This window comes from Scylla paramamosain, chromosome 23 (genome assembly GCF_035594125.1).
Source record: "Scylla paramamosain isolate STU-SP2022 chromosome 23, ASM3559412v1, whole genome shotgun sequence".
Lineage (NCBI taxonomy): Eukaryota > Metazoa > Arthropoda > Malacostraca > Decapoda > Portunidae > Scylla > Scylla paramamosain.
Genome location: NC_087173.1, coordinates 18,744,654 through 18,756,758, shown reverse-complemented (window position 1 = coordinate 18,756,758; position 12,105 = coordinate 18,744,654). Strand labels below are relative to the sequence as shown.

At 41.0% G+C, this 12,105-nt stretch overlaps 1 protein-coding gene and 1 long non-coding RNA gene across 12 annotated transcripts in view; one reads left to right on the top strand and one right to left on the bottom strand.

Moving 5' to 3' along the window:
* The window catches only part of LOC135112347 (uncharacterized), a 42,349-nt gene extending 41,066 nt beyond the window's left edge, over nucleotides 1-1,283 (top strand). For 2 of the 3 annotated variants that reach the window (XR_010274283.1, XR_010274284.1), the window contains exon 6: nucleotides 1,022-1,283. This is a non-coding gene — a long non-coding RNA (uncharacterized LOC135112347). Of the gene's footprint in view, nucleotides 1-516; nucleotides 578-1,021 lie in introns of all 3 variants that reach the window. The other variant, XR_010274286.1, reaches the window with a different exon arrangement.
* The window catches only part of LOC135112345 (transformation/transcription domain-associated protein-like), a 36,601-nt gene that overhangs the window by 2,527 nt on the left and 21,969 nt on the right, over nucleotides 1-12,105 (bottom strand). For 8 of the 9 annotated variants that reach the window (XM_064026705.1, XM_064026703.1, XM_064026707.1 and 5 more), the window contains 19 exons: nucleotides 11,844-11,945; nucleotides 10,756-10,904; nucleotides 9,888-10,059; nucleotides 9,610-9,777; nucleotides 9,127-9,339; nucleotides 8,527-8,745; nucleotides 8,104-8,200; nucleotides 7,729-7,937; nucleotides 7,251-7,391; nucleotides 6,569-6,683; nucleotides 6,013-6,278; nucleotides 5,418-5,592; nucleotides 4,889-5,120; nucleotides 4,556-4,649; nucleotides 3,940-4,155; nucleotides 3,263-3,451; nucleotides 2,068-2,211; nucleotides 1,571-1,712; nucleotides 1,277-1,470 (listed from right to left, as the gene is read on the bottom strand). In XM_064026705.1, coding sequence (XP_063882775.1) covers nucleotides 1,277-1,470; nucleotides 1,571-1,712; nucleotides 2,068-2,211; nucleotides 3,263-3,451; nucleotides 3,940-4,155; nucleotides 4,556-4,649; nucleotides 4,889-5,120; nucleotides 5,418-5,592; nucleotides 6,013-6,278; nucleotides 6,569-6,683; nucleotides 7,251-7,391; nucleotides 7,729-7,937; nucleotides 8,104-8,200; nucleotides 8,527-8,745; nucleotides 9,127-9,339; nucleotides 9,610-9,777; nucleotides 9,888-10,059; nucleotides 10,756-10,904; nucleotides 11,844-11,945 — 3,237 coding nt within the window. The remainder of the gene's footprint in view (nucleotides 1-1,276; nucleotides 1,471-1,570; nucleotides 1,713-2,067; nucleotides 2,212-3,262; nucleotides 3,452-3,939; nucleotides 4,156-4,555; nucleotides 4,650-4,888; nucleotides 5,121-5,417; nucleotides 5,593-6,012; nucleotides 6,279-6,568; nucleotides 6,684-7,250; nucleotides 7,392-7,728; nucleotides 7,938-8,103; nucleotides 8,201-8,526; nucleotides 8,746-9,126; nucleotides 9,340-9,609; nucleotides 9,778-9,887; nucleotides 10,060-10,755; nucleotides 10,905-11,843; nucleotides 11,946-12,105) is intronic. The other variant, XM_064026706.1, reaches the window with a different exon arrangement.

The window sequence follows — 12,105 nt, the reverse complement described above, 5'->3', positions numbered from 1 at the left end:
GAGGACTGTGATGGTGGTGGTGTACAGACACTTACAACTCATGAGTGCACTACAGGCTGTCCATCATCCACACAACAAAATTGATTGACCACAGCTGAAGACAGAAGAGAGATGAGTATGCCACCAGCCATTTCTTTACATATGAGCACCATCTCCACCACAAAAATTTTCCCACAAGCAATTTAGAGCCATGTACTATATGTACCTAACTGAACTTGTGTTTTCTAATGTAAGTGCAGTGCACTTAAAAAGTCTTTGTGGTATCTAATGCTGTAAGTGCAGTGCACTTAAAAAGTCTTTGCGGTATTCAATGAAGAAAGTAATGAGTTGGCCCTGCTGTGTTGTTTAGTCACTACAAGTTAGAAGCCTTCCTCCATTCTGACACTTGCCTGCCGATGCAAATCTTCCTTAGAGCCTAAGTATCATGCAATTGTGCTCTCAGACTTTCTTGGGCCACAAGTGAAGTGCTGTAATATCTGTTGAGTGAAATAAAGCCTCACTTTGTGATACTTTCAGCCTGGGATCTAGGTGTGGTGGAGAGTATGGTGCCTGAACACACAGTGAGCAGTCAAAGAAGGTAATGAGCCTTGATGCCTATCATTGAAATAAAGATGTAGTTTCTAATTGTAGGAAGTTTACATGAATTACAGTACACAATTTACAGTATAGGTAACGAGGGTTATGTGGTAGTTTATCAGAAGGTACTTCTCTCCTCATGAGGTTATCAGTCAATAATTTTGTGGGCCTAGAAAGACTGCAGAATCAAAACCTAATAAGACTAACTCTCACTGTTTTCAGTCACTTTTGTAATACTTGGCCATCCAGATCCTTTCATGATAACTAGGTGGAAGCCTTCACTTGCCACGGATGGCTTGAAGCATTTCATACATCTAGCAATATCAGAAATGGATAAATTTCCTTGCCTCCATCCAATACATTATGATCATCTTGCACATCACTGGTCATAATATATTCACCTTGTTAAAAGATTCCAGGAAAAATAAATAAATAATAATTCCAGGTGGAGAATGGTCAAGAATGCTTTCCTCCTTTGATGCCAGACAGCTGCTTGAATTGTGCATGTGCATCCCTGCCAGTACCAGCCCACAAATTGATGTAACCAGATGTAACCATATCAGACTCTGGCAACATGAGTTGATGAAGAACACAAAGCTGAACACACTGCCACATGAAAAACATGCCAGTTTGGATTTTTCCAGACACTAAGCAAGATATCTCCACAGCTTTCATGAAGAAGCACAAAGCCCAAACTTACCTTGTGCCAGGTGATGATCTCATCCCTCATGATGGCTCTGAGGAGGGCGCTGACCTTGAAGGATGGAGTGGCCAGGCACCGTGCAGTGGCCACCATGGAGGCTGTGAAGGGACCTGACACCCCAATGCTTGTCACCAGCTCGGCCAAGTTAGGGGTCAGCCGGAATGGCACGGGACGGTTACCATCCAACTCCCCTGAAGATGAAATTGGGGAAACATTAGTGTGTGTGTGTGTGTGTGTGTGTGTGTGTGTGTGTCCATATTCAAGTAATGAAACCAGTGGTGAGGCACCCACCTTTGGCATCATCAATGCTGAACTTGAAGTAAGCCACGTTGATGAGTCCAGAGTCCTGGTGAACATACATCATGTCTGGGTACAGCTTGGTCAGGTGCAGCAGGTACTCCATCAGTCCAATGAGAGCCAGCTGCACAGTGAGCTGAAACAGATTAAAATAGAAAATGTTCATTGTGAAGTGTGTTATGTAACAAAACTATAGCACCTCAGAAGTCAATGAATGAGTCACATCAAGCAGTTTAATGTACTCTGTGAATGATTTGAAGTGACTCGCTCTCACTGCAAGAACAGTGATGTACCTAATTTCACATCTATTATTGAATGTGTTTTGCTTTAATCCTTTGCTCCTCATTTTTTCAATCCTTTCTTTTACATGCATTTTCATCACCCAAAATCTATGATGCATGTATACACTCTCTTGGTCAGGACTGTCACTCTTTGCCTCCATTCTATGCATCTGAACTACCTCAGTGCTGCATTGACTTCACAACACTCACAATCTTCCTGAAGGTCCAGTAGTGTGTGGGGTTGGGGTAGGTGGTGAGGGCCCAGTCCCGCAGCATGGTCCGTGGCACCATGGCATTCTGCACCTCCTTCACAATGTCCCGCAGCACCTGGTGGGACGCCTGGGACCCTCGGGCCTGTAGGGAAGAGGCAGTGAAGCAGTGTAACAATAACACTTAAGTTATTTCATCATTATAATGTGCCCTGTATCAAAGTATTATATGTTCTTTAAAAATATTCTATAGAGATTAACATTTTTAATACATAATTTGAGACATTTACTGTATTTGATGGCTCATAAGATGCACCTTTTCTAAAAAAAAAAAAAAAAAAAAAAAAAAAAAAAAAAAAAAAAAAAAAAAAAAAAAAAAAGCCTGCATCCAATGCGGCCAAGGTTCAGGATTGATGCAGTGGTTGGTGGTACATCTATGGCAACAGAGGCTCTAAAATCAAACCCCAGACATCTTCGCACATGTAAACAAAACGACTCTTTCTTTCACGGTAAAAATATATAACAGGTCATACTTACTGGTAATTCACACAGAATGACACCAGTCAGGAAGAATTTGCCTAAATAAATGACCATGCACCACACATTGCACATTGCATGTACCAAAACAAACACACGGTCGGTTACACGCCGAACCCGGTGACACAGCAAGCTTCACTGCGTTCTTTGCAGTCTGATGCTGTTGCTCCTTGAGGTAAGACACACTTTCATACAATTAAAATTGCACTATCTTTCAACATTCTTGTTCATTTTATTACCCCTGTAGTCTCTCACAGTCACTGCCAATGCCAATGCCATATGCCAGGTACATGTTTGCATCTCACAACAGGACCGGTAGGTAGGCTACTAGCAAATATTTAAGTTTTTAAATGCAAAATATTGGGGTCTAATAATGATCTAAATGCATGCGAGTCTTCAAATATTAGATGAAATCCTTCACTTCATATTCAGAGCTTATATCCGCTCATTTATCTTTTTTTCATTTTAATGTCTGCCAAAACTGGATGCGTCTTATGAGTCATCAAATACAGTAATTTGATGTAATTAATTTCAATTTCACAATTACAATGATGGAAATAGCAATAAAAACAAGGACTAAGCAGCAAGAATAATGAGAGTTCCTCAAATAAAGATACCTCACAATATCTGAACAGCAAGGAGATGGAAAAAAGTTTTACCTGCACGGTTGCCAGCCTTTCATAGTATCTTGTGACAGGTGTGTCAGGCTCCAGTTGTCTTTTAGCACACCTTAACTTGTAAATGTCCAGAAGAGAAAGGGAGGACACATTGTCCTCCACTAACCTCATCTGGGGAGACACGGCCACTACTCTGCTCACACTTAGATTCACTAAACGCCGACTAGTTTCCTGCAGAATAATATAACACTTTACTTTGATGCCTCATGTGCAAAATTAGAAATGGATGGAATTAAATCCCCAGGAAAGATCAAGGGTAAAGATTGGATGGACAAATTGCTCATGACAGTATGGACTGGAAGGCTATCAGTAAGTGACAAAAAGACTGGCTGTGGGAATATTCAATTCCACAGAAACACTTCTGATACAAATCTATAAATGTTAAGGGCTGACTATATTTGTGGGATTCAATAATTCCAACACTGGCTGATGGTCGATGTGTAACCTGCTTTACAAAATATTAACAATGGTGATTCCCACTTTAAATAATACATCATTTTAATTTTTTTAAAGTAATATCACTCCACCAGCCTCTTCTGTATTTAGGCATGCCACTTTTTGCTTGTTGATTCTATGCACTCATGAGTTTCACAAAATACAACCCATTCAAAACCAGAATGTACCAACCTGCCAACATAAGCTTCAGAATATAAGCTCACCTTCTGCTTTGCAAAGAAGTGGTTCAACATCCTGAGTAGCTGGAGGACACGTTCCTCTCGACGAGCGTCACTCAGGGAGTAGTCGTTGACAACGAGGTACGGATACATCCTGCCGTTGTGGCCCCGGATGTGGAGACGCCTGGCAGCAGTGCCGTGCTTCTGTACTATGTCCACCCGTGGCATGAAGCGAGCTATTCTAATGTAGTAGTGAGAATGCTGGAAAGAAAAAGTCAGAAAATATACCCTGTTGCAAAGACCACGAGTAGTCCATGCTACACCAATATAAGTGATGAAAAGAGAAAATAAGTACCCTGTCAAAAAACTTACCGTTACAAAACATCACGAGTAGTTTGTGCAATACCAATATAAATGATGAGTGACAAGAACCAAGAATAAATAGGCAGTGTTATGCATCAGCTCTTATCAGCAAAATGGTGCATGGGGAGCTCAACCTTGGATCACAAAACCCAGTAAGGGAGTGTTGCAGCAATACTAAGGGAGCTCACCTAACCTTCTAGTTGCAATCATTTGCTATTCCTGCCTCTTACACACATAAACTGCTTGGAAGCAAAATAAGGGAAACACAAATTAAACTACAAAGACTAATGCAATTAACCTTTGGCAACAAGAATTCTCCAGGCAACTCCACTTCAGCTGTCTGAAGACTGAAGTTGCTCAGGTACCGGCATTTTTCCTCAATCAGGAACCATCTGAAGGAATAAAGTGTAAACACTTAGTCTAGTACTACTAATATTTGTGTTTGTATAAGCATTAAAGGCACTTTCAATATTGTAATATATTATGAAAATACTAATATTAAATTGATTTATCTTTGGGGAATGTATGTGTGTGAACATGTTGGTGCCTTGTCTCTGGCCATCACGCTGATGTCAGCTTTGTAAGTACATGGGTAGTATATAATTTGTATACGACTCTAGAAAACACTTACTTTGGGAGAAGCTTCACTCTGGCTTCCAAAATCTTGATCCACTTTTTCAGCTTGTGAATCAAGCTGTGTAATTTCATGGCTCCCAGCTGTATGAAGTCAAAGTCTGTGGTGAACTGGCCCTTCATTTTGTGGAACACAGGATCCTGGACTGTTGCCTGTGCCCGTCTGGCCAGTGACTCGGAGGCAGCGCTGGCGTACTGTCCTCCACCACTCACTGAGCTGCTGATGTTTTCTGAAAACACAAAATTGCATCTCACACCAAGAATGGATTAACTTTCTAACATGTGAAAAGTAATTATACAATGCCAGTTTTGTCCAATCACCAAAAGAGGGTGTAGTGGAGTTTCTGTCTGCACACCAAAGCAACTAGTACATGTCAATTATTATTAAGTTATATATGACAAGGGATATAGTAACAATAGGAGACATTATGCTATAGCAGCTAATGACTGATTAAGACACAAATTTCTTATTTCTACTTCATTCAAGGGGATTTGAATGGTACACTAAAACTACAAATAATACTTACCAATACCAATGCCAAATGTTGAGACAAGCTTCTTAACAAATGACAGTGTATGTGGTGTTATGTTTGCCTCAGAAACAGCTCCAGAGTTCTCAAAGGCCACAGCATAACACTTTGTCAGTGCCTGTCGCAGCTGTCGCAACACGACCTCATCCCAGTACTCCCGGAAGCAAACCATCTGGTGGGGGGATGAGGTGTTAAACTGAATTTCAATCTTTCTGAAATTTGCATTAAAGAACCCAATAATTCTCAACTAAACTTATGATTGCTCACTATCTTAAGCTTTTCCTAACTGAATGTCTATGAGAGAGGTCAGATTATGAGATGAAGACCCACGTATAAATTCACAAAGGACACAAGGATCACACATGTGCCTCACCAGATTTTTCTGCTGCATTACTGTTCCGGAAATTCAAACGTCTCTAACAATACCACTACACCTACACTACAACTAAAACTACTGGAAAACGGAGGAAAAAAAAAAAAAAAAAAAAAAAAAAAAAAAAAAGCCCAAAATTGCAGAATTGAACCCTTTTCGGTGTGACTCTCTTCAGAGAAGTTCCTGCAAAGTAATGGATGGCATGGTGCCAAATATCACCTGGTCCACAATTCCCTCCAGAGACGCCAGCACGGTGGGATGCAGCTCCTTCTGCATGTGCATGATGCGTGAGCACCGCCACATGGGCTCCGTGGCCTTGATGGAGCCAGCCGTCTCTGTGCCCTGCTGCTGCCCACCAATCTGGGACTGCTGCTGAGCCTGTGGTGTCTGCTGTGCCTGTGGCTGTGACTGTTGTTGCTGCTGCTGGCTCTGCTGTTGAGCCCTTTGAGAAGCAACAGCTGCTGGATCTACATAAGGGGAGAGACCTATTATGAAAAAAGATGTATTAATAATAAGGGTTGGATCTACCTTATCTTCTATTGATCACGTATAAATGATGTAATGTCAGTATGAAAACAAATAAATCTGCAAAAACAAGAAAATAATGTGCAAAACATTTGCAAGATGAACCTGAAACTAAACATTTGTGAAACATTCTACTTATCCACACCCACATGAGGATCCACCTCATTTAACACTACCTTAGCAGAGACCCTCAATCAACATTGTGTATGTGTACACTTGTGGTGCAGTACCAAGCCCTTGGGGGACCTACCACTTCTGATCCTCCCGCGCTGCTCTATCTTGAGGGTGAGGTATAATGTCCTGATAGGGAAGTACACTGCCTGGGGGAACATCCGTCCAACTTGGTTCAGTAAATTAATGATGACCTGAAATTACAGTGGGCATGTCATTCATCACCCATTAAATCACCACTAAGTATGAGTGTAAGTGATGATGAATATGAGGTCATGATGAAGCAGGAATGAAGGTCAGGTGGAAGTAAAAAAATGAATAATAAATGTAATAAATGCAGTGTAATAATCAGCACTTTCAATCTAGTTCCTCTTTCAATACTGTTCAATTATACATTTATGGACGAAATATCTTTGACTTGCAAAAGACAAAACATGACCAGTATCAAGTGGATGACAGCCAGCCGTGTGTCTGCCATAAGGATAGCTAAATAAGTGACTGAGTACGGATTAGCTTGAATGAACCGAGTTTTCTGATATACCTCACACTGACAGATTGCAATTTTGTGCTGTGTTTGCTCCCTCTTAAAATCTTGACTCATGCCAGATTCTTGAACATGAAGCTGAGATCATACAGAAAATATAATTCCACATCTAATGGTTTATGTTAAATCTGTTAAATAAACCTAATGGAAATATATTAACTGATGTCTGCAGCTAAGACCAACAGAACAAGGAACAAGGCCATGTGGTGAACCATACCTTGCCCTCAGGCCGCACAAGGCAGGTCAGCAGCTGGGGGATCCAAGGCAACCACTGTATTGCCGGCACTCCCACACAGTAGCGGTCCACAGCCTCACTCAGACTTCCACCTTCGTCATCATAACTCAATAGCCACAGAACCTGATGGGGTTTTCATGTTTAATTATGCAGATATATTACAACAAATAACAAAATTGTGTTAGTATTAAAGTAGGAAGTAAACATATTTACTAGCAAAGGCAATTGGTTTCTTCTATGGTGTCATAACATTATGCTGTTTTCAAGGAATACTGACTAAATAACTGAAAAATATTTGGAAAAACAAAATTTACTGTGAGATGGCTGTAAAAACTGGGTTCCCTACAAATAATTTTTCATGGCATCTAAACTTAACTAACCACAAGTTGGTACTGATGGGTTCTTGGCATAGCTGCAAAGCCCACAAATTGTAAGGGGAGAGGCACTCCTAGATACACACCTTGGCAAGATACTTCCTGGATTTGGACTCGTTCTGGTGGCGTGAGGCATGCAGGTAGCAGGTGATGGCATACACCCCGTACTCCATGTGGGAAGGGTCGCGGGTGAACAGTGCCTCCAGGTAGTCTCCCCAGAGTGCCCACGCCTTCACCAGTGTGTCATGGAGTTGCACTGCTGCACTAAGGGCTTTGTTTGCCTCTTCACTCCTGTCTGTAAGCCAATCACACCATTTAATAATTTTATAAACAAAATAAACTAGATCTGGGTTGTAACATGAAATTGTGTCCCATCTAAATTATGGATTGCTGATGTTTACAAAACCATATAACTTGCAAACAATTAATATAAATTTGGCACCAAACACAAGTTTACATACTTAGCTGGGATAAGAACATTCCCTTCAGAGCGTAGAACTCTGCCGTCATGTCCTTGTTGAAGAACTTGAGGTTGGTTGATTCAATCACCTCCAGACCCTGGACAGTGTGTCAGCTCATTAAAAATGTATTCACTAACTAACAGCATTATTACAACTTACTCCCATTACCACTGTTTTTATAAAATAGGGCTTTGGAGCTTTTTTCTTTAACATACAAAATACTTCACATTTATTTTCAAACAGATTTGTATTAAAGTATTGAAATTATCAGTAACTGTTATAAACTTAATCTATAACTAAAACTTATTACCTTTAGTCTGTGTGACCACAATATGGAAATATAATCCAATATTTTACACATGACACAATGTTGACACCACTGGTGGCTCATCAAGTGTGTAAAAGAGGGAGTGGTGTACTTACACCCTGCAGCTCATTCTTGCCCATCCCAGTAGCCATCGCCATCTGGTGGTAGCACTTCACCTGCTGTCGGATTTTCTGGAAACAGTCCACAACTGGGACTGAGGGAATGGTGTGTATCCTGGACAGAGATTCCAGACACACATTGCTCAGGTTGTGCTTGCGGGCAATCTTGCCAAAGTGAATGATTGCCTGTGCTGAAGCATGCACTCCCAGCATACTCTGGAAATGCAGATGTGAATTGTCAATCAGTCAGGAGCTTTCATGTCTAATAATGCAAGCTGACAAATTAACTGAGCTTAGCAAGTCACCATCATCAAAAGTTTGTGTTCTTGTTTATTTGTTGAATTACAAACATTTAAAGCAACATAACAATCATGACTATTACTGTAACTAAATATGTATTTGATTCACAAAGACATAAAATAACAAAATCAACTTCTGCAGCAATATACCAAGATTAAAATGTCATAATGCAAATTTACAAGTAAAAATAAGTATTGCATGGTCACTTGATCCACACCAGCAGCAGTAAACACTTATGATAACCAAGAAATCAAAATACCACAGGCAGACACCTAAGAGAGTGGCAGCAGTGCTCACCTGGTGCTCTGCAGAGTCATTGTAGTGGTCCACAATGAACTGGTAGTGGTGCTGGCGCCAGGTGAAGATGTCTGACCAGTGGGAGAGGTCGTCGGCAATGACAGGGAGGCGGTTGCGCCATGTCTTCACAATGGCCTTCATGTCGTGCAGGGAGTTGGTCCTTCCGTGCACCAATCCCTGGTGGATTTGGCACGCTTCCTGCAACTCCATCACCTGTGCATTTAAAATAACACACGTGTCCAAAATTTGAAGAAACAAAAACTTATGTAAGCCCTCTGCTTAACATCCGTCTATTTTCTGTCAGATAAACAAGAGCACTGCACTGTTAAAAGAAACCAAACCAAGTCTGAAGGGAAAAGAATGGTATAAGAAGATACTAAAATATCAACAATCAATAACCATCTGAAGTACCTACTGAAAAAAAATAAAGGAAAGCAGTATGAAGTGGCTGGTGTATTCAAGATGTGCAACAGTCAGTGATACCTGCTGAGCTGCTTGTAAATATGGCAGATGGATGTGGGAAACAATGTGTGGCAGTCTCTTCCACTCCTTGATGCAGTACACTGTCGCTGCCTCCACCAGTTTCTCCACAAGCTTCAGGTGCTCCTCCTCAGGGTGACAAATGGCCAGGTAGCCTCGGTACAGGTTGATCTGTGAATGTTACTTGTATTAAACCAATGTACCATAATGCAGATGTACTTAACCTCCACAATGAGGAAACAACACCAGTCTTGAGTCAACACCAACATCACCAGTCTTACTTTCCAGGCCAGCTCCTTTGGGTAAGATTGCTCCACGTGGGCCAGAGCCTCCTTCATGCGTGCCCAGTTGGGGACTCTCCAGGCACTCTCAAGCACCAGCAGAGGGTTCCCCGAGGCCTCGCTGCTGCCATAATCCTGCACCAGGTCCCATTGGTTCAGCTCCTTCGCACACCTAAAAGTTACCACACAAAGAAATCATCAGATTTTTTTTTCTAAACACAAATATATATATATATATATATATATATATATATATATATATATATATATATATATATATATATATATATATATATATATATATATATATATATATATATATATATAAACAAAGTAGATTAAAAGACTTAAGAAACTGAATGAAAAGGAACACATTGAGATAGTATGGTCATATTGAGAGAATAAAGAGAAGTTAGTAAAGAATGCATACATGAGTGAAGTTAAAAGAACTAATATTAGAGGAAGGCCACCACTTGGAAGGTGGAAGGCTAAAGTAAAGGAGTACATATGTGAAAAAGATATTAAGAGACTAAGTGTTTGAGCAAGCAAAAAGGAAACACTTGGATGATGAAAGGTGGAGGCTCTTATGCCGTGGCCTCCCAGAAGGAGTGAAGCATCAGAGATAGATAGATGGATGGGTCTCTCTTGAGCAGTAAAAATTGAGAGGAATCATGGTTTTATGGTAATCAACCATCAAGAGTGCTCAAGCACTTAACATCTTATTTATTCTTATGAGACAAATATAGCAACTACCAATTCAATGGATTAACTGGCAGCTGCTTCTCCACTGTTGCAGGAAGTATGTTAAATTATACTCGTACATAACAAACAAGCCATTTTCATAAACAATCAGCTTTCAGTGAGTTACCTAATCCAGTGTTCTTCCCAGAGCTTCATTTCTGACTGCAGCTTTCCAGGAGCCGGCACCACTGCCATGTCCTCCTTGGCCTTCAGCATGGACAGCTCATAGGTGGCCTGAGCCTGCTCCAGGAACCCATGCTGCTCGTACGTCACAGCCTGAGTGGAGAGAAGGGTTAATATACATGGTTACCTGGAGCCATCTGCATGGTTTATAATTTTAACTGGAAGTGAATTACAAGAAAATCTACATGCATGAAAGTGTTAACTACATCCCTAGTGTGGTCCTCCTCCCTCACACACACTCAACAGCAACTCAACAGCCGGAGAGTGTGCAGAAAAGGGCGTGCAGGGTCATCCTTAGCCCTGCCTACACCACCTATGATGAAGCCCTGACCACCCTGAGTCTGTCCAGACTATCCACTAGGCACCAAGAGGCTCCGAATAAGTTTGGAAGGGGACTACTACATCATCCACACCTCTAACACATGCTGCCGCCTGACGTGCTTCACCTGGTCCATGCCACAAGACACCACAACCAAATAATGCCCCTAAAGTCGCCACGCATGGACCAGTACAGATTCAGCACAATTCCCACCATGGTGCGAGCCATCAATAAGTAGTATTTTCGTTTCTAGATTAGACTTAGCTTTAGGATTAATGTTAAGTATTTTCCCACCCCCTCCGTACATTTTCAGTTTGTAAACTGCCTTAATAATAAACTGTTTATTATTATTATTACTATTATTATTATTATTATTACACACACACACACACACACAAGGGCATGGGTATTGGTCGTCCACATCCACATACAGATACAGAGAACAAGGACTGGTGGCCTTGCACCCCAGAAAAGCTGCATTGTCATAACTCAATAATCTTGTAGATACTCCCTGCTAGGTGAACACAAGGTACCCCCAAACTGCTCAGCCAGAGACTGGAACCAAGGACCTTTTGGTTGTAAACAGAATATGCTAATGACAACAAAATCAACAAATGGAGGAGAAACACCATAAACAGCATGGGAATGATACCATTACAGATGAAATGCAGAGAACACACACACACACACACACACACACAGTATATACTTACCAATCTGGTATCTGGGTAATGTGCTATTGTCTGCCACAGTCCAGCCCACAAATCTTCTTCTTTCAAAAGGGAATACATCTCAGACAAAGAGTCAAGGACCTCCTGCAATAAATTGATAGATTAGAAAATCAATGAAATTAACATTTCACAACAGGCCAAAAATTGTGCATGTCAAACATACTTGAACAAACTTAGGAATCAGGGAGTCATTGCTAAATCAACAGGGAGTTTTAAAAGATGAATAAATTTATGGCTAGTGATG